This window comes from Carya illinoinensis, chromosome 1, assembly GCF_018687715.1.
Source record: "Carya illinoinensis cultivar Pawnee chromosome 1, C.illinoinensisPawnee_v1, whole genome shotgun sequence".
Lineage (NCBI taxonomy): Eukaryota > Viridiplantae > Streptophyta > Magnoliopsida > Fagales > Juglandaceae > Carya > Carya illinoinensis.
In genome coordinates, this window is record NC_056752.1 from 47,239,224 (window position 1) to 47,259,578 (window position 20,355).

A 20,355-nucleotide genomic window follows, 5' to 3' on the forward strand; every position below is an offset into this window, starting at 1 on the left:
TTAAATTCAAATGGTATTTAATTAATTCTAAAATATAAATATATTTATATAATTTTAATTTTTTTATAACTTTAAATATGTCCCGTGATTCTCCATTTTTTTAAATATCATTATCTTTAGTAATTTATCTATTGTTTTATTTTTTTCTTTATTTTTGTGTCTTAACTCACATTTGTGATTTTTTTCAACATATATTCATTTTATAAATATTTAATTCTTCTATATATATACACATATACATGATACACACTTACATATATATATATGTATTTATTTTATTAGTTGTTAGTTTATATATATATAAATATTTTTATATAATATATAATTTAATCCCGAAACGGTCGAAACATACCAGTACTAAAATATTTAGTTCCAATGTCTTAACCGAAATGGTCATCAAAATGTTATTCAAAACTTTATTGAGAAGAAAAAAAAAAAAAACTCAATTAACGTGAAAAAAAATATATATCTTGCAAAAATTTTGAAAAAAAAAATGTGACATTTCAGAAGATATGTTGGTGGGGTTATTCATGGTGGTTCCACAGAAGTATGGAGGTGGTGAAGAACCCGTGAGGGAGAGGGCTCATGGGCGACGACGAGCAGCCATAGGTGGCAGATCAAAGAAAAGGAAGAATAAATATCAACAAAAAAATATAAAACAACAACAACAATGAGAAGACTCACATGCCAAATAACAAAAAAAAAAAAAAAAAATAGAAGAAATCAAATCATAACTATTGAGATCTATAAAGAAAAGAAAAAACATGAATTGAAAACAAAAAAAACCTAGGAAAACACATCGCAAGAAAAAAACAATTTTTTTTCTACAGATGTGTAAAATAGAAAGTGAATATATATGAAATGTAAGGAAAAAAAATTTCTACAGATCTGAAAGCTAGATCAACTAAGACACAAGAAAAATAAAAATTCTACACATCTAAAAACTAGATCAACTCATAGGCAAGAAAACAAATTTTCTACAGATGAAACATGTAGAAAGGGAATACACATGAAACGCAAGAAAAAAGAATTCTACAGATTCGAAAACTAGATCACCTCAGATGCAAGAAAAAAAAAAAAAAAAAAAAACCTCTACAAATAAGACGTGTAGAAAGGCAATATACATCAAAGGCAAGAAAAAAAAATTCTTCTACATATTTGAAAAATAAAAAGCCAATATACATCAAACACAAACAAAAATTTATTTTTTTACAAATGTGAAAAACACAAACCCGATATACATGAAACACAAGAAAAAACTTTTTTCTACATATCTGAAAAATAGATCAACTCAAATGCGTAGAAACAAATGAAAATCAAAAAGCTAATACAGATGAAATGGAACAAAAAAACAAAAAAAATTTGCATATCTGAAAACGGCAACCTCAAATTTGTAAGGTTTAAAAAAAATGTGCGAGGAACTAATAAAGATAGAGAGACGCCCAGTTTGGATAGTAGGTTGAGTTGAGATAAAAGTTTAAAATATTATTTTTTAATATTATTATTATTTTAAAATTTAAAAAAAGTTGAATTGTTTATTATATTTTATGTTGGAAGTTGAGAAAGTTATAACGATTAGATGAAATGATTTTGTGTTGGTAACCAAGCGTTGCCTTAAATCACAAAGAGAAAGAGAGAGATGAAGAAAGTGGGAAGCGGGATGAGGAGATGAAGCCGTAAGGATGAGAGCGAGAGAGACAGAGATGGAAAACGTGGAAGGAGGCAGAATGGGGCATTGAATGCGTAAGGATGGTTTTATAGTGTATGGGTGGAGTTAGGGTTTTTATGGATTGAAGTGGTGCCGTTTTGAGTTTGAGAGGGGGCGGGCTATGCCTGTTTGTGCATAAACAGTGCCATTTTTATTCTTGGATTATTGGGCTTCATGGCTTATTCTGTGCCTAGATGAATTAGGCCTTTTTTTTTCAAATGAGGGGAAAAAAAAAAAAAAACACCTTGTTATATATTTGTTTAGTTAGCTATTAGCACATTGTTTATTTAAATTTTTTTACTTAATATATGAATTTTACATAAAATTTTATTAAGAATTTAAAATATAAAAAAATAAAATTTAAAATGTTGTAAAATTTTATTTGTTTTAATTTATACATTAATAATTATTGCAAATTTAATAATAATGTTTATAAAAAAAATTCAATTTAGTGTTGTCCCATGGAAAAATATAAAAGATGATGCGTGAGTTAGGGCTGGCCGTGCAATACGGGAAAATGCAAAAACAAATTCATAAACGGGCTAAATTAAAATATAGAAGAAAATTTAAAAAAAATAGTTTAAAAAAATTTTGAACATTTGATGTTATTGCAAATAATTAGGAAATACAAAAATTTTAGATGAAAATACTGTTCCTCTAATATTCGCATTTATATATAATAGATATTTTTACTATATTTTGTTTTTTATATAATAAAAATATAAAAAAGAAAATATAATAAAATCTTGAGAAAAGCTTGCATGAAAATCTTGAGAGTTCTCCGACTCTTCGCCATATAATGCATTTGCAATAGCTTGCATGAAAATGTTGACAGCAAAGCTAATCTCTTCTGATATGGATATCGTATTTTTTTGATGTTATTGTCATTTGGACTTCCTTGATTATTAATGCTACAATTTCCATTAGTTCTAAACAGAATGGAAGGGTTCTACAAATTAGCTACAAATTAAAAAACAATATTTGATATTTTGTTATTTATTTATTTTGGTTTCAAATGAAAAAAAAAAAAAAAAACATATTATTATATGTTTGTTTACTTGGCTATTATTACATAGTTCATTTAAATTTTTTCACTTAAGATATGAATTTTACATAAAATTGTATTAAGAATTTAAAATATAAAAAAAAAATTAAAATGTTGTAAATTTTTATTTTTTTAAATTTATACATTAATAATTATTGCAAATTTAATAATAATGTTTATAAAAAAAATTTCAATTTAGTGATGTCCTATAGAAAAATATAAAAGAGGATGCGTGAGTTGGGGCTTACCGTGCAATAGGCAAAAATGGGAAAAACAAATTCATAAATAGGCTAAATTGAAATATAATAAAGCAATTGGTATTGATTATAATGAAAAGTTTTTGTACTACAATTGAAAAGATATGAGCATCGGACAAGCACGGTAAGTATTTTATCTCATCATTTTAAATTATCATTTTTACATGATAAATATAAAACAATAATTATAAAAATTACACAATAATAACATTCTCATTAATTATAGTTGTCGAGTCTATCTGGAAATAGAAGACGATACTGAATGCATAGCAGTTGTTGCCTAATTTGGACTGATGGTAGGAAAAATACTGAATTGTACAGCTGTTGATCTCTTTGAACACACAGACGAGATAAAAAAATATGTTTATAAATTTATTAAAAAAAAACTTATTACATTATATTTTATATTTTTTCATTATAAAAAATATTTTATATTTTTTCATTACAAGTGCAAATTTAGAAAATGAATAAATTATACATTTGCGTGCATAAATGAATAAATATGGACAATTACGTCAAAATAAGCTCAACGTTCTTTCTGCTGAATCTATAAATTAAACTACATTATAAATACTTTAAATCTATTTTTGTTAAACTTCTCACTTTTATTATTATATCTTTAAATAGGACAGTGACTTGTGTATAAAGTTTATGTTTATTTATTTACTTTTAAATTTATATAAACTTCTCACTCTTGTAATTATACATTTAAATAGAACGCTGACTTGTATGTAAAGTTCATGTTTATTTTCTTTATTTCTATCATTTGGTCATACATGCCGTGCATATTGCCCTTACTATATATATATAATTACCATATAAATTATGCTCCACCAGGCAAACGTTTACTCTATTATATATATGTATATGTATGCAGTATGTATATGGGGTATGTGTTTTGAAAGTTTTGTTTATTTGTATAATTGATGTATATGCAGTATATATATATCAGAAATGATAGTTACAGTCGTGAATGTATAAGCACTAACATCCAAGTGAATTATGCCTCCACTAGACAAACGTCCCTTGGATGTTTACTCTATTATATATGTATGTATATGTATGCAATATGTATATGGGGTACATGTTTTTAAAGTTTTGTTTATTTGTATAATGTATGTATGTGGGGTATATATATATATATATATTTGAGAATGATGGTTACAGTCGTGAATGTGTAAGCGCCAATGTCCAAGTAAATTATGCCTCCACTAGACAAACGTCTCTTGGATGTTTACTCTATTATATATATATATTTATATATATATGTATACAGTATGTATATGGGGTACGTGTTTTTAAAGTTTTGTTTATTTGTATCATGTATATATATGGAATATATATATATCAGAAATGATAGTTACAGTTGTGAATGTATAAGCACCATATAATTATTTTAAAAAAATAATTAAATATGAAACTTATATAAAAAAATATTAATTTTTTAATAATAAATTTTACTATTTTTTGAAATAATTGTACGATATTTGCATATTCCATAACTATATATAATAATATTATATATATATATATAGTGCCACTTGCATGTACGTGTGAACATAATGATCAGCTACTAGTTCGTAATTAATTCCGTATGAAAGAATTATGCCTTGGGTAGTGAAGTATTTGTTGGCTTCCGTATGGAATTTGGATATAAGGATTCGCATCAAATGAAGCAAGACAACCACCAGCCTATAGTTTTTACCGTCTCCTACTCCATTAGGCCTAGGAAATAACGAAGTACTAAAGCATGAGTACTATTGTCACGACTACACTTTCTTTCATTTCCTCTCTCTCTCTCTCTGTTAAAGACGTGTTAGCGCACACTATATAGAATATTTTTATCAAAATAAAGCACATTTAAATGTGAACACGTCATTAATTTTTTTAAAAAAATCGCACATCGAGAATTAATACTCTTTTATTTATAAGTTTAAGGCCTAATTATATATAATAGAATATCCAAATCTAAGTGAAAGAATTGTGGGTGCTTTTGGAGCCTTTGCGAGAGCTCTCTCCTCTAACCTTCTTATTCTTTGGGCTTATCCACAGACATAATCTTGGGCCTCTTGTCCCTCACTCGAAAGTTAACTTTTTCCGTTCCATTTTGCAACCAGATGTTCAAGTTTTTTTTCTGTAATTCTTGGTTGTGTACATGACTCTAATGTAAGAGCACTCTCAATAATTTTTTTATCTTATTTTTTTAAAATACATTATTAAAATTTATTTATTTTTATTTCACATATTGACTTTTATAGTAAGTCATACATTAATTTATCTATTTTTTTTTCATATCATTTAAATAATATTTTTTATTTTTTTAAACATTTCCTTCTACCAATAAATTTGTAATATCTATATATTTTTTTATATTTACAATATATTATTATATATAATGTAATATAATTCAGTCCTATAAACACAAAATAAAATTATATAAGTTAAATAAAAATAAAAAATAAAGTCAAATATGAAAGAATTGGATAGATAATATTTCCAAGATTTTTTTAGAAAAAAATAAAATAGAGGTATTTTAAATGATGAACAATAAAAAGAATTTCTATTGAAATGTAAATATATATATATAAGGAAATGAGAGAGTAAATGAAGTATAAATAATAATAAATTATTTGAATGAGTAATAGTACTCACTACATGTAGCGGGTTACTTTAGCAACTTGTATTTTATAAAATCTTTTATCTAATCAGATGAAGCTCATTTTATGAACACTCATTCAAATATTTTACATTTTTTGTATTATACTTGAGCCATTGAGAGTGCTCTAAGAGGCGACATTAGCTTAACGATGAAAAAGATCATGGACGTGTCCATCGTATATTAAATGGGATGACATTAACATTTATATTAACATCGTGTTTCGTACGCCCTTGGGCAAGGTCGCCCAGCCAGTTCGAGTCTTCACTTGAGTCGGATCCTGAGGCAATAGAGGAATGACCCTGATGTGGCCCAAAGAATCTCTAATACCAAAGTGAGTATAGAATAGAAATCAAAGTACTTTAAAGAAGAAGATAATAATGGAATATAATTCACAACAGACTTTAGTTCATCCTCATTTTACCTTGTAGTCCTGGGTGGCCTTTATACTTGGTCTTTTAGGTCAGGTGGGCCATGTCCTGTGTTTTGGGGCAGAAGAATGTCTCTCTCTGGAGTCTCCACCATCATGTTGCATTTAATGCGGCATAATTTTATTGGTGTCAATTATTTAATATGATGTATGTATCTGGCAGAGTTGCCTGATACTGTCTCTTCCACTTTTCCCCCGATCATGGTTTTCCGCGTCATTTTTCAACATCCCATCTTAATGTTAATGATTACCTCTAACTAGCATAAGTCTGGAGCCCGCCCGACTCGCACAGGTTTGGGACCTACCTAGGGCTACCCAGGGGAGCCTTTTCGAACTCAGGCAGACATTCCCATGACTTATGGAGCATAGCGAAGTAATGGGCATGAGACAGTATTATGGACGTTAGGCCTTGACGAAAATATCCCCTAACAATTAAAAAATTGATATTTGCAGTGTGTAAATGTTGCACATTGTTTAAAAAATAAATAAATATAATATTCACATAAAAGAATTAATTTTTTAATAATAAATCTTTTTTTTTAATTAGACATAAAAAGAATTAATTTTTTTTATTAATAATTCTATTCTTTTTTAAAATCAGTACGTAGTATTTACACAATCCATGACTATATCTAACATTTCTCTTAATATTTTCTTCATCATCAAGTTGGTAATTAAGGCCATGACTATTTCATTTGGCTCCAGTTGGAAGAGGCACTCAACTATAAGGGGCTGTGCAAAGGAGGGCGACAAACCATCCATCGTGCGGGAAAGATGTTGACATGGACAGTTAGGACCTCACCTGCCTTGAGACACCCTGCACGGGCACACGCGAGAAGCTCATGCCGCATTAAAGGATCAGATCCTAAGTGTGGACGAAGATCACAATAGACTCCCATATCTCTGACAAATATGCACTTAGACACCCCACTCACCTGGAAAAGTCACGCCGCATTAAACATTGTGGCATGGCGCCTGTATGTGAGGGACTAAGCCTTGACACTAAATACGAAATGTCCCTCCCCCTCCCAACAAGTAGTATAAAAGCTCGACATCAGGTAAGAGCGCAGGTCCTCTCCTTGTTACATTAGTTAATTCTACGAAAAATTTCTAAAATGAATATTTTGACTTTGGCATTGAAGGCTCTCCGAAGACCTCAAGACCCCCCAAACTTTATGTGTTGCAAGTGATTGAGCCTAGTATCCGATGTACGAAACATGTCTTCAACAATATATATATAAATAACATCAATGGATTTGTTTCAAGTATCAATTATTCTGGGTGTTTAAACTATAGTGTCATAAAGAACTATTGTTAAATAGGGTATTTAATTTGAGGCGGACTTATAATTTAAAATAATGAATGATTTCTTATCAAAAAAAAAAAAAAATGAATGATTTTATTCTATCCTCTTATTTTCAAATACAAATAAACAAAAAATTAATTTTAAAAAAGGTGAAAACTATGAGAAGTTTTGTCTTATTGGATTTCCGGGTTATTATTTTTCTGGTTTAACTAATTTTGTATTTTAAATGACGATCCCCCTAACTCCATGGAATTAGTTGTAAATAATGCAAATGTGGTTTGTGCTTATTACTCCTAATGGGCCGAGTTCCTATTTGCTTCATGAGCAGGCTTCTGGGCCTCTACTTATTCTTCATCAGTTGGGCTCAGTACACCTTCTTATCTAAAAAGATAGCTTTTTAATTTTATTATTTTTAAAATAATTAAATTCTTCTACTAATTATTTATATATCACATATTCACACATTTAGTAACAAATTTTTTTAAAAAATATAGTGTATAATATGTAAAAATGATGAATAGAATTTTTCTTTTTAAATATCAAATCAATGATGAAGACAACAATTTAATTGAAAAGAATGATGGAATTTTCTTTTTTTTATCGGAACATATTATTAGGATTCAAAGTAAGGATGATTTATCGATTCTTTATCGGTTTCGACCGATTCTAACATTTAACAGACATTTCTGATCGATTTCAACAAATCTTAATAAGTCAAGTTGTGTTTATACATATAAATATATATATATATATATATATATATTATGCACGTAATTGTAACAAATATGTCCAAATATTCTTATCAATAAAAAATTTATGGTTTAGAAAATCATTTTACAGAACTTTTTTTAAAAAATAAAATAAAATAAAAGAGAAATAATTTATACAAATTTTAAATAGACAAACACATAAATTCTCGTAAATAAATGAATTCTATCTTGAAAAAGTGTGAAAAAATTATTCTTTATTATAACAAAACTCATGTAAAAATTATCCTTTTGGAAATTGTAACTAACCCTAATCTTAATAAAAATAGTAAAAACAAGAAAGAGTATAAAGATTTATGTACAATTATTTCGTTATATATTTATTTAAATAATATAAAGAAATGCTCGGAGACTGAAAACAGTATCAGAGAGAAGAGGAGAGAGAGAGAGAGAGAGAGAGAGAGAGAGAGAGGGGAAAGTTCAGAGAGTTAATGCAGGAAGGTATTAGATCTGTTTAACTAAAGAGATAACAGGAAGAGATAGGGGCACACAATCATTCGTTAGGGCTTTTATTACTTCTACACCAACTTTGAGAGAGCAAAAAGCTGAGAGAAAGAAAATTAAAGCCGAAAGGAAATGGACGCAGCAGGAGGGCCACCTCCACCGGCCGACGCTGTAATGACGGATGCCCAGCCTGACCCGCAGCCACAGCAACCGCAACCGCAACCGGAACAGGCCATGGGGATGGAGAACATATCGGCGACGTTGAGTCACGGAGGGAGATTCATTCAGTACAACATCTTCGGCAACATCTTTGAGGTTACAGCCAAGTACAAACCCCCCATCATGCCCATCGGCAAAGGCGCATACGGCATCGTTTGGTCTCTTACTCTATCTCTCTCTTTCTCTCTGAATTTCTGAGAGGTAATCTGTGATTTTGATTTTCTTTATCTTTGGATTATGAATTTCCCTAGCTCGTTTTTGAACTCGGAGGCGAACGAACACGTGGCTATAAAAAAGATTGCGAATGCGTTCGACAACAAGATCGACGCCAAGAGGACTCTCAGGGAGATCAAGCTGCTTCGCCACATGGATCATGAAAACGTCAGTGAGTGCTTAGTATTTATTCTTTACCAACTTTGAACAAAGTAATTAGTCGTTTTCTTGTAGTTTCTTATTACTCGTTAAAAAAGAAAGAATCTTTAATCATTCAGTTATCGCTTTCTTTTACTAAAGAACGAGTGCAATTATGTATGTGATGTTGAGTATGATAGGGCCTAAGTGCGCGCAATCTTTACTATAACAATGTGTAGTAGCGTCGAGTCCAAAAATGGTAATAGCTAAAGGAGGAAACCACAAAGAATATTACCTGTTTGATTTACATGGACGTGAATTAAACCACATTTAAAGTAAATTTTAGTTTTGGGTGGCTTTTGGAATATGAAACGTTATTACCATTAACGTTCTTATTCATTAACAAGCACAAACCACACTCCTTTGTATGCCTCCAATGTAGTAGAGAATACCCTTCTTTTTCTCCCTCTTCAAGCTATCTGTTTGTAACTTTCTTTTTGATCGGAAAGAAAGAAAGAAAGTTACTAACCGACAGCCTCTAAAAGGGAGAAAAGGAAAGAGCGAGAAGAGAAGGGGAGGGGGGGGGGGGGGGGGATGGGTTTGTTCTCTACTACATTGGAAAAAACCTGGAAAAAAAAAACCTGCTTTGTACCTACCCAAAAACCAGTTCTAATAAGACAATTATCTAATTAGTTTGAATGTGATTAATGACGTATTATGAGTCATCACTTGTTGGTTTTTTGACGTGACAAGTTACTTATTATTATTATTATTTTTTTTATAGATAATCAAGAAATTTTATTCATAGAAGTAAGCAAAGCCCAAGTACATGGGGAGTATAAATGACAATAACCTAATTAGAGTTTACAAACGAAAAGAGAAGATCATGGACATTTAGCCCATTACAAACAATATCCCCCGCCCATAAGAACAAAGTTTTTAAAAAGAAAGCTTTAACCTCATCCATTGTTCTCTCACGATCTTCGAAGCTTCTATCATTTCTCTTCCACCAAATGCACCAACACATGCATATGGGAACCATTTTCCAAATCTCTGCCACTTGTGAGTTGCCTCAGAGGCCTCTCCAGCTTGAAAGGAAATCCACCAGTCTAAAAAGCATGACCCATAATAATCCAATTCTCGTGAAAAAATTTCCCACATGGTCTTGGCCACCTCGTAGTGTAAAAACAAATAATCTACTGGTTCACCATTCTTCTTACACAAACAACACCAGTCCACCACCATTACCCAATGTTTCCTTAAATTATTTGTAGTGAGGATCTTGGCCAAGATGCTGTCCATACGAAAAAAACTGCTTTTGAATGAGCTTTTGTTTGCCATACGCACTTCCATGGGAACATGGTCATTCTAGGGCTTACTAGAACTTGGTAAAACGATCTGACCATGAATTTACCTTCCTTGGAGGGGCTTTAGTTCATCTTATTTGTGGTACCCTTTGTCATGCTTACCAAATACAATGCCTCATAGAGCTTTGTGATAGTCTCCATCTCCCAGTCTTGGGCTGACCTAATGAATTCTACATTCCATTGAGGGGAGCCACTAGAAAAGACCAAGAGATCAGCTATTGCTGCATCCTTTTCTCGTGTGATCTCAAAAATGGCAGGGAAGGCGTGACAAGTTACTTATTAGAATTACTTTTACTGTCACATTGCATTTTACTTTAATAACTCAATTGTGATCGTTGTGGCTAGGTAGATAATTTTAACGTATAACTCGTTGCCGTTGTTTTGTCCAGTAGAATCATGGGACCGGATGATTAAATTAAGATTTTGAGCAAAATGTATTATGAACTTTGGGTTTTTCCCCTCTTTAGGTAGCTGGACAGATCCCATTATTACACGCAACTGGGGCTCATTTTCCTTTTTAGCCCCATTTTGGTTGTTAGGCCTGGTGAAACCATCTTTGTTTTTGTAGGCATTTTTACAACCAATTTCATTAAAAATTAATTAACTTTGGATTTGGCCAGTTAACGAAGTCTAGATTCAGAATCCACTTGAGTGCATGTGTAACTTACCAATAAAAAGAAATGTTTTATTGTCTTACCTTTGTAATTCATTATCACATGTTTACAGTATATTCCATAGGCATTCTGTTTAGCTGTTTATTTGGTCGTGCTGACTTATTCTCTTTGGTAGGAACCTCCTGCAGGAGACATATGAATTTGGCTCTACAGAAGTTTATTAATATTGCTTATTACTTATCAAATAAAAAAAGAAGTTTATTAATATTGCTCATACTTTCATGCAGGTTGTTGCAATCAGGGATATAATACCACCCCCACAGAGGGAGGCATTTAACGATGTTTATATTGCCTATGAGCTAATGGACACTGACCTGCATCAGATTATTCGTTCCAATCAAGCATTGTCAGAGGAGCATTGTCAGGTATTCGAAACATTTATTTACGTTTAGCTTGCTACCATGTCTGCTGTATGATACCTTTACTTGCATTATCAAAGACCTCTTGGACTTGCTATAATAGAATGAAAGCCTCTCTAAATGGAGTATTTCAATAAGTGAAAAAGGGCATGGTCCAAGTACAAGCAAGCTAGCAAATACTATGAAAAACAAAGGGGCATCATCTCTCAATGAAAAGATTGTTTATAACCATCTTGAAGTTGTTCAGCACTGAATCTATTCTGCTAAAAGTTTACCTCTGGTTGAATCATCTTGTGCATCTACTACCTCTCGTCAGAAGTCTTCAGTCGATTCAGAAGTCTGCATTCGACTGAAATATCTCGTTTCTGTTTGCTACCACTGGAGTGATTTTCACCCTCTTTCTTAAACAGCTTTCACCCATTCATTTCACTGAACCTGAACCCTTCCACCAAGAAGACAAGTGTAGGTGATCAGTGTGATCAAGAATCATAGAAGCCTCAAATGATTTCTTGTGGTCTTATATAAGCTACCTGAAAAAGCATTACCGAAGAACATTAATTCTTAATAGAATGGTTTTGTTGTCAAAAGCCTTATCCAAAGAATATATCTTTCTTTTTTCTTTTCTTTTCTTTTTTTTTTTTTGGGGGGGGGGGGGGGGGGGGGGGGGGGGGTTGGGGGGCACTAAAATCTCTCGTCTGAGATGGGAGTAGAAATGTTCTGATTTAATACATATGGTACTTAAACCAATTAAAGTAGTTGGATGTTATCCTTATAGAGATGGGTTGTTTAGAAAGCTGTGGAGCCTTGGATCTTTCTTTTCCTGTGATAAAGTGGTTGAATGGAATAATATAGCATTCAATCAAGACGGGGAATGTAATATAGTGTGTCTGCTCATCAAGATGGGGAATGTAATATAGCATGTCCACTCACTATGCCTGAACTTAGAATTGCAATCACTTGTGGAAGTCCGTATTTTTTTGTACTTTCCAGTTTTTGCTTTCGCTTGTTCAGGTTTTGAAGTTTTGTGCTTCTTTCTCTTCTTCATCTTTTGCTTTTTATTATGATTTCCAAAATTCACCATAGCTATCATATGGTAACTACCACTTTTCTATGTTTTATGCAGTATTTCCTATATCAGATCCTCCGTGGATTGAAATACATACATTCTGCAAATGTTCTGCACAGAGACTTAAAGCCCAGCAATCTTCTTTTAAATGCCAATTGTGACTTGAAAATATGTGATTTTGGACTAGCTCGTGTCACCTCCGAAACTGATTTTATGACAGAATATGTCGTTACAAGATGGTACCGTGCACCAGAACTGTTATTGAACTCTTCAGATTACACTGCTGCTATTGATGTATGGTCAGTTGGTTGTATTTTCATGGAGTTGATGGATCGAAAGCCCTTGTTTCCTGGTCGAGATCATGTGCATCAGCTAAGTTTGCTGTTGGAGGTAATTTTAATTTTCCAGGTTTATACTGCTGTACTGTTGTTTTCTGGGGTAAAAATGATCAGTTGAAATTTGTCATTCCAATTACAGTCTCTCATACTTATCGCTTTTTATTCAAGAAGACCTGCTTATTCTCCGTACTTAAATTTGGCACCGAATATAATAGCAGATGACTTTTGAAATTGGATTTTAGGATTAGTCAACTGCATTATTATAATGGCATTCTTCCACCTCTCCCTTATATAGCTGTATGTATACTGTCATAAATGCACTTGAGCGTATGAGTCTATGACACATTTTCCTCTCAATGGGCATGGAAAAATGCAAAATCCAATCTTTGTGCTCTTACAGAGAAAATATGTCCCTTTTTTAGTACAATTAATCATGCTTAATATTGCAGCTGATTGGCACCCCTTCAGAGGCCGACTTGGGGTCCTTGAATGAAAATGCTAAAAGGTATATTCGGCAACGTCCTCTTCACCGTCGGCAGTCCTTCACTGAAAAGTTTCCTAATGTCCATCCTTCAGCTATTGACCTTGTTGAAAAGATGTTGACATTTGATCCCAGACAGAGGATTACTGGTGAGTTTCTGTTTCCTAATGTTATGTGCACAACAAGTCTCATCTTGGATCAACTGAGAGCTAATTTCTATTAAGCCTTGTATGAGAAAACTAGTCTAATCATAATATGTGTACCAAAAGTTTCACGGTTTTATATTCCAAAAAATTCATGTAACCCCACTTGGAAAGATATTTTTCCCCTTAAAAATCTTACGGATACTTCTGAAATGAAGACTTTCAATCCAAGCTCAACCAAGCTGCCTTTAATTTTGGTGCTGTGATCTTGCTACTCACAATGTTACAATTCCTATTCAAGGGACTCATTCTTTCTCATTTTTTGCCATGTCCCCCCGCCCATGAAAAATCCCAACCCAAGAAGGTTTTTCCAGCTAAATTTTCCATGAGCACTTATTGAATTGCATCTTTCTTGGGCCACAAATAGTGAAACAGATGGAAGAAGCATATTAGTTTTCCAACGATTCAATAGTAGATCCATCAAGTTTTGTGATTTTGTCGATGGATTTAATAATAATAAAAAATCCATCAAGTTTTGTGCTTGGGTGATAATAATTTCCTATTTCCGACAGTTGAAGGCGCATTGGCTCATCCCTACTTGACGTCTCTGCATGACATCAGTGACGAGCCTGTGTGCATGACTCCCTTCAGCTTTGACTTTGAGCAGCATGCACTGAGTGAGGAACAGATGAAGGAGCTGATATATAGGGAGGCTCTTGCATTTAACCCCGAGTATCAGCCACAATGAGGAGTCATGCTTTGTTTAGTCATCGTGATTTGATCAGTGTGGTCTCTCTGGTTTATATAACTCGGGTGATTGATTTCTTACTGTACATATTGTTCCATTCCAAAATGGGGTGGATCTGGAGTTGATTTACTTTGGGCAGAATTCAGGGACTGGAACAAATATAATGGAATCTGCATCGCTGTTTACCCTTTCATTGTTGTTCTATTGATTTGGATTAAGCCAATTCCTGATCAACGGCTCTCTCGCCCTCTCTCTCTCTCTCTCTCTCTCTCTCTCTCTCTCTTGTTTGTTTTTATTTGTTTTCTACTCCTTTAATATCTGGTGTACATTCGCAGATCCAAAAAGCCAGATTAGAACTCCCCCATTTTTTCCCTTATCCTCGATACTTGTTTTCGAGTTTCGTGCGTAGGATAAAACATGGCCAATGCTTTGCCGTCGTTATTCTTTTATCCCAGGGCTATTGGCACAAGAGTTGTACGGATACCCATATACTTATCTTCATGAACCTTTGTCTTGTACTCCGTGTAAGACCATTTCCAATAGCTAGGATATGCTTGTGAGCTTCTTTACTCTTGCTTATCAGTACTTAGAGTGAGTGTTTTATGCCAAAATTAGATTGGCGTTGTCCATTTCATACTGAAACCAGGTTGGAGACAAGGGGCGATTAGTAGTAGGTCTCGTCAAATTTGAACAATTCAGGGATAAACAAACCAACGAAAGCAATGACTGTATGAGAGAGGATAACAACTTCAAATTTTCCTGCTCAACGTTATGTAGAATTCTCACATGAACGTATATGTCATAAAGTTCGATTACCGAACAAAATGAATTCTAACGAGCTAGTATCCGAAACTCAATATTATCAGAGAGCTTACCAATCCAGAGGGAAGAAGCAATCCAATACATATTTGCTAGCAGCTAATTTTGAAAGAACGAATTCATATCCTATATTAGAGACGTAACTTTGATGAGTACAAAGCAGCATCTTCAACAATGCTGTTAGCTCTTCACACTGTCAAAGAATCTAGAAAGTGGCACAGGACCATCGGCCTCTTCGTCGTCACTGCAAGAGTGCTTGGTTCTTGACTTGTGCTTCTTTTCTTTCTTTGTTCTCTTGGACCTAGATCTACTTGATTTAGATCTACTTGATTCTCTCTCCTCTTCATCACTACTGGAAGAATCGGAGGATGAATTTGAGGAGCTAGAGCCAGAAGATCTCCTCCTTGAATGCTGCATTGACAAATGAGGGCTCACATTTCACAGTTTTAAATATCTGTAACAATTGAAATGCAAGTACGCTTTAATGCTATCCCCACTCTCTAGTTTGCTTCATTACCGTGTTATATTGGCATGTCATCCCTAACGGTCTTTTATTTGAAAAAACAAAAAAATCTTATATGTAGTATTTGTGATTCTAATCTTCTTCTTCTTCTTCTTCTTTTTTTTTTTTTAATAAATTGGCACCGGGTGTCTAACTAATCCTGATGGTGCACAAGCTCTTGGCAAGGGATTTCCTAGAAATGTACCTCAGGTAATTTAAGGATAAATTATCCTAGTCTGATGGCCCCAAGAGTGTGAATGTGGAGTTTTGAACCCGGGAAGTTTGGTTTATACGACTAAGCTTCTATGTTTTCAATTAGAAGCAAATATTCTAAACTGAAGTTTTAAAAATTATTTTTCTTTGAGTAGTACCTTCAAGCCCTCCCAAACTTGCATGGAGTTGACATGACTTGAAAGTTTGGAACCATAGTTTAAGTTTACAAAGTTATTGTGTGGATTTGAAGGACCCAAAACATAATCTATTCAAACTTATACATGGCTGTTCAACTGTCCCTAGATTTCATGATCATAGTTCCACCAGTGCTTCTGATCTTATTACAAATTCATCGGTTCCCCTTGACTCAAAATAAAATGCTCTCTTCCACTTGATAAAATTAGTTTCTTTCTCTCATGCTTTGCAATTTACTTCCTCCAAGATCATCACTATCACTGGTCCAACCGGAGCCATGCCAACAGGATATTGTACACAAAAAGGATGGTTCCCTCGTGATAGTAATGAATTTAGATAAGTGCTTAACCTATGCGTCTAAACTTTCAAAGGAAGAATGGCCAGCTAACATTGGATTTAGCATCACCTTTCTCATGTCAAGTGAGCAAATGCTTGGCAGGAGTTTCAAAATAGGAAGGCACCCAGGGGCCTTATAATGAGAGTGAAGATTCGATCTTGTATCTGTTCTAGACTGTACAAGTGTTGAATCTGAGTAATAATAATTTAATAATTATTATTTTTTATGATGGGGAAACCACCCCAGGCAGAGCCCTTAGGACTCACCCATGGAACCAAATCTCCTGGGGAGACTAGCACAGCAAATAAAATAAATTTGCTAAACAATTTAATAAACTGTAGGCACCTTTCTCTTTCTGCTGCTTCGTTTCTTTAATTCTTTGTCCTTGTCTGCAATGACACATATAATATTCAAGAAGAAGAACAAGAAGAGGAGGAGGAAGAAGAATGCTTTATTGCACATACCTTTTTTGTGATTATATTTACTACTGGAGTTGTTTTTTCCTTGGGCAAGTTTGCGTGCCCTTTCAGCATCCAGTTGAGCTCTGTATTCTCTCATCATTCTATCTTTATCTGCTTCCAGTTCCCCCTTTTTCATTTCGTCTTCCTAGTAAAAATTTCCACACAAATCAACAGAGGAAAAATTAGCACATACATAGGAGGCATGCAATCAGAGAGTAAAAAATTCATGAAGACAATGAGGTAAAGCATAGTCAAGGAAGTTAACCAACACCCTCAATGAGCTTCTATTTCCCTCCAGAAAATGCATCGATCAAAGATAAACAGCCACTCAAATTAAAATATGAACCCTAAAATATGGATAACCTATGATCCACTTCCATCTAATTTACCAAAAGACCAAAAACTAAGTCTAATCTCTTCCTTGTCTCATTATCCATGACCTCAATTATGACAAGATTGTTCCTTATTTTCCTGCAAGTAAATTTCACAGAAAACAAAAGAAAGGCATAGTCTGTACATCCCTTGAGCTACTTTACTTTTGAAACTTGTGGCTTCAATTCATTGCTTATATGCACAACGTTTTATTCATTTTAGTTGATGCAAATCTTTTATTGGGGCAAGTGTAATAGAATATTGGTCTTTTATCACATAATATATAGAGGGTAGAATGCAGTGTCATTCATAATAGGAAAAAGAAAACTAGTACTTTGTTTCTTTGTTGGGCCACTGCCATAAACACATGGCCAGTTCTTTCCTTGTCTTTTGCCTAAACAACATTCTTTATTCTCATTGGAGAAAACTCTCCCACGGTAAGGTTTGCACAGAGCCAACATCATTGCAGCTTATATACAATGACGATTTGTTGTTAACACGCACAACATTTTGATAATAATTTTGGGCTCATATTTGTAAATAAATAAGAAAATCATATTACTTGCATATTTATGACAAGGTATTTTAAAATGTTTGCCCATGCCAACATGTACTAGCAATGATACCAGTTATGTAGCATTTCAGGTTTCTCAAGGTCTTACTATGGTTTTGTATAAACAATCGAGATTAAAAAAAAAATGGTGGAATCCATGGCTCCATCAAACTCTTAGCACATTGCCTAGGGGGCAGAAGCATAGCGCAGTTGGCATATAAAATCATCACTGAAAGAAAATAAAAATTACAAATGGAATACTTTCTGTGGGTCTTTGTTCTGTGAAAGCATAATATCATTAAGCTAGCATGACATAAATTCTTGATGTTTCTTTCTTTACTAGATAACCTGTGACATTGATGAATGACTATGAGAGCAAGTACCCGTATATATATATATATATATATTATACACTTTTCCTAGATAGAAACACACATGCATGCACATGTGCAAAATACAACTGGTGTGTTCCATGAGGGGGACACAATAAGTTGCAGTGGAGAAACAAATATAGAAAACTCATGCGCACTTGTGATCAAGATAAGCATATTAGCAATACTCAACAATTACCTTTTTCTTCTTTTTAAACTCTTCCCAGGTGATAGTGTGAGAAGTTTTAAGACTGGCCAAACGAGCAGCATGCCACTCTGGCGAATGAAATGAACCATCCACCTGTGTCTGTCCTCATCAGTTACACTCCAGGAAAAGAAACACCCAACAAAAACTTTTATACTGGATTATCAGATAACATTTTAATCTAAAGAAAGACAGACTTTCTTAAGATCTCATAAGTCACGATTGTTTGATTGTGAAAGAGAGGAATTCAAAATTAAAGTAAAAAGATTCAGGAAATGAGCTAAAACTTGATCCCTGTTTTCTTGGTTTTCAGCCATTGTTCTTAATGGTGGGGCAGTTCATGAGTTTCTGTCCTCGTTGCTTTAGTAGTCGAATGTTCTTAGGTGTTTCTTTAGTATACTTCATGTGTACATGGGCTTCACCTATTACATTCATTGAATAAAATTTTTACTTATCAAGAAAAAGAAAAGAGCTAAAACTTGATATAATCCCTAAATAAGAATAAACTCTTCTATGTATCCTAAAAATAGGGGCACTAATGTACTTATAAAAAGGGGGGGCACCAATGTGGTAGATGAAGTGGAGTTGGCGGCCATGCCCTGTCAGAAAATCAACTTTTAGGACACTATTAGAGCCATCCTAAAGCTCCTATCTTTCCAAGAGGACAATATTCACGTATAGAAGTCAAATGCGCAGGTTGATTAACAGGTGAATACTTCTCACGTTCAATCTATCAGATAAGACTATGAACCATGAATTGCTCTGTAGCTCGTCACAACTCAAATCAAGAACTTAAAATTCGTATATTTGCAGGAAATTTTTGACACCCCACTCAAATTACTGTAAGATTTCATACAAGTAAAGCTTACCCATTAAAATCAGAGATTTATTCGATAAACAATAAGTATCTAATCAATCATAAGCACAAAATTCAATAATGTAATGGAATAACACAAATTAACAAACCGCCATAAAGACAGAAGAAGGAATAAAATTTAAGAATGAGAAATTCAATGGGGAATGGTAGTATGAAAGGGTACAAACCATGCCGTCTTCAATCTCCTCAGCCGCAGCAGAGCTGGAGCCCAGCCGGGCTCTCTGCATAGCTTTGTAAGCCTGATTTTTGCCCATTTCAACTTTTCAAGAGACACCCAGATGAGAAAACGAGCAATTAAACTCCACCAACGAAAGAAACCCAGAAAGAAAAATGAGAGAAAATATCGGAAAGTATTTGATTAAAGCATTAACGGTCAGGAACCCGTGTGGTTTTGGTTGAGACTTGAGAAGGTTTTCTTTCCGAAGGGCAAAGGGCTACAAAAATGAGGCTGTCACGCAGAGGATTTTTGCGTCGGGTGAGATCACGAGCACGTGGGTTAATCAGGTAGACCAGCCGTCAGGGCTAAACTTATTCGGTGCAGTGGATTACAAAATGAAGACGAAGATATGGACATTTTCGAAAAGTGTTATTTGAAATTCTTACATATTTACTAGATATAATTTATTTTATAATATTTTAAATTTAATTTAAATATAATTATTTTTATATATTTTTTATTCGTATCATTAATATGATTGATCAAAATAATTATTTTATATCTTAAAAAATAATACATGTAATTACATTAATAAAATATATAAAAAATATACAAAAATGACTGTACATAAAATTTTTATTTTAAAAAAATTAATAAATTTGTGATTCACTTTTTTTAACTGGAAACTCATTTTTTCAAATAAAATGTATTGAGCTTGCACATATTTCTAAAATTCTAAGTTTTTTCTACATTTCTCTTGTAAATTCACTTTAATAAATAAACTGCAATTTATGATTTGAAACCATTTAAATAAAATAATAATAATTAAAAATTCCGACATCTATTTACTTGAAAAAATATGGAGGCCAGGCCTTAAGCCCACATAAACACAATTTTGCTCGTTATAGGGCAACAAATGTGGGCCTAGTTTTAA

The 20,355-nt window shown here is 33.1% G+C and overlaps 2 protein-coding genes across 4 annotated transcripts; one reads left to right on the plus strand and one right to left on the minus strand.

Moving 5' to 3' along the window:
* The first annotated feature begins 8,520 nt into the window (after positions 1–8,520).
* On the plus strand, positions 8,521–14,552 carry LOC122278483 (mitogen-activated protein kinase homolog D5). Its single transcript, XM_043088671.1, has 6 exons — positions 8,521–8,990; positions 9,084–9,213; positions 11,452–11,589; positions 12,707–13,039; positions 13,437–13,617; positions 14,184–14,552. The coding sequence occupies exons 1-6, from the start codon at positions 8,746–8,748 to the stop codon at positions 14,357–14,359; spliced, it is 1,203 nt and encodes a 400-aa protein (XP_042944605.1). The 5' UTR covers positions 8,521–8,745; the 3' UTR covers positions 14,360–14,552.
* Positions 14,553–15,090: 538 nt separating this feature from the next.
* LOC122278491 (protein FAM133-like) lies at positions 15,091–19,844 on the minus strand. Of its 3 annotated transcripts, none has more exons than XM_043088676.1 (5): positions 19,432–19,844; positions 18,382–18,489; positions 16,890–17,031; positions 16,771–16,814; positions 15,091–15,589 (listed from the first exon to the last, which is right to left on the minus strand). In XM_043088676.1, the coding sequence occupies exons 1-5, from the start codon at positions 19,516–19,518 to the stop codon at positions 15,359–15,361; spliced, it is 612 nt and encodes a 203-aa protein (XP_042944610.1). In that variant the 5' UTR covers positions 19,519–19,844; the 3' UTR covers positions 15,091–15,358. The 3 variants fall into 3 exon arrangements, with proteins under 3 accessions (XP_042944610.1, XP_042944614.1, XP_042944618.1); XM_043088680.1 differs by having other exon boundaries at positions 18,382–18,483; positions 19,432–19,842; XM_043088684.1 differs by lacking the exon at positions 18,382–18,489.
* Between the last annotated feature and the right edge of the window lie 511 nt (positions 19,845–20,355).

Excerpts from the sequence above, each read along its gene's own strand:
- LOC122278483 (XM_043088671.1), top strand. The coding sequence starts at position 8,746 with ATGGACGCAGCAGGAGGGCCACCTCCACCGGCCGACGCTGTAATGACG. Across the intron at positions 8,991-9,083 it reads GGCGCATACGGCATCGTTTG|CTCGTTTTTGAACTCGGAGG; the intron begins GTCTCTTACTCT and ends GAATTTCCCTAG. Across the intron at positions 11,590-12,706 it reads TGTCAGAGGAGCATTGTCAG|TATTTCCTATATCAGATCCT; the intron begins GTATTCGAAACA and ends TGTTTTATGCAG.
- LOC122278491 (XM_043088676.1), bottom strand. The coding sequence starts at position 19,518 with ATGGGCAAAAATCAGGCTTACAAAGCTATGCAGAGAGCCCGGCTGGGC. Across the intron at positions 17,032-18,381 it reads AGTTTAAAAAGAAGAAAAAG|GAAGACGAAATGAAAAAGGG; the intron begins GTAATTGTTGAG and ends AATTTTTACTAG. Across the intron at positions 16,815-16,889 it reads TAAATATAATCACAAAAAAG|ACAAGGACAAAGAATTAAAG; the intron begins GTATGTGCAATA and ends GTGTCATTGCAG.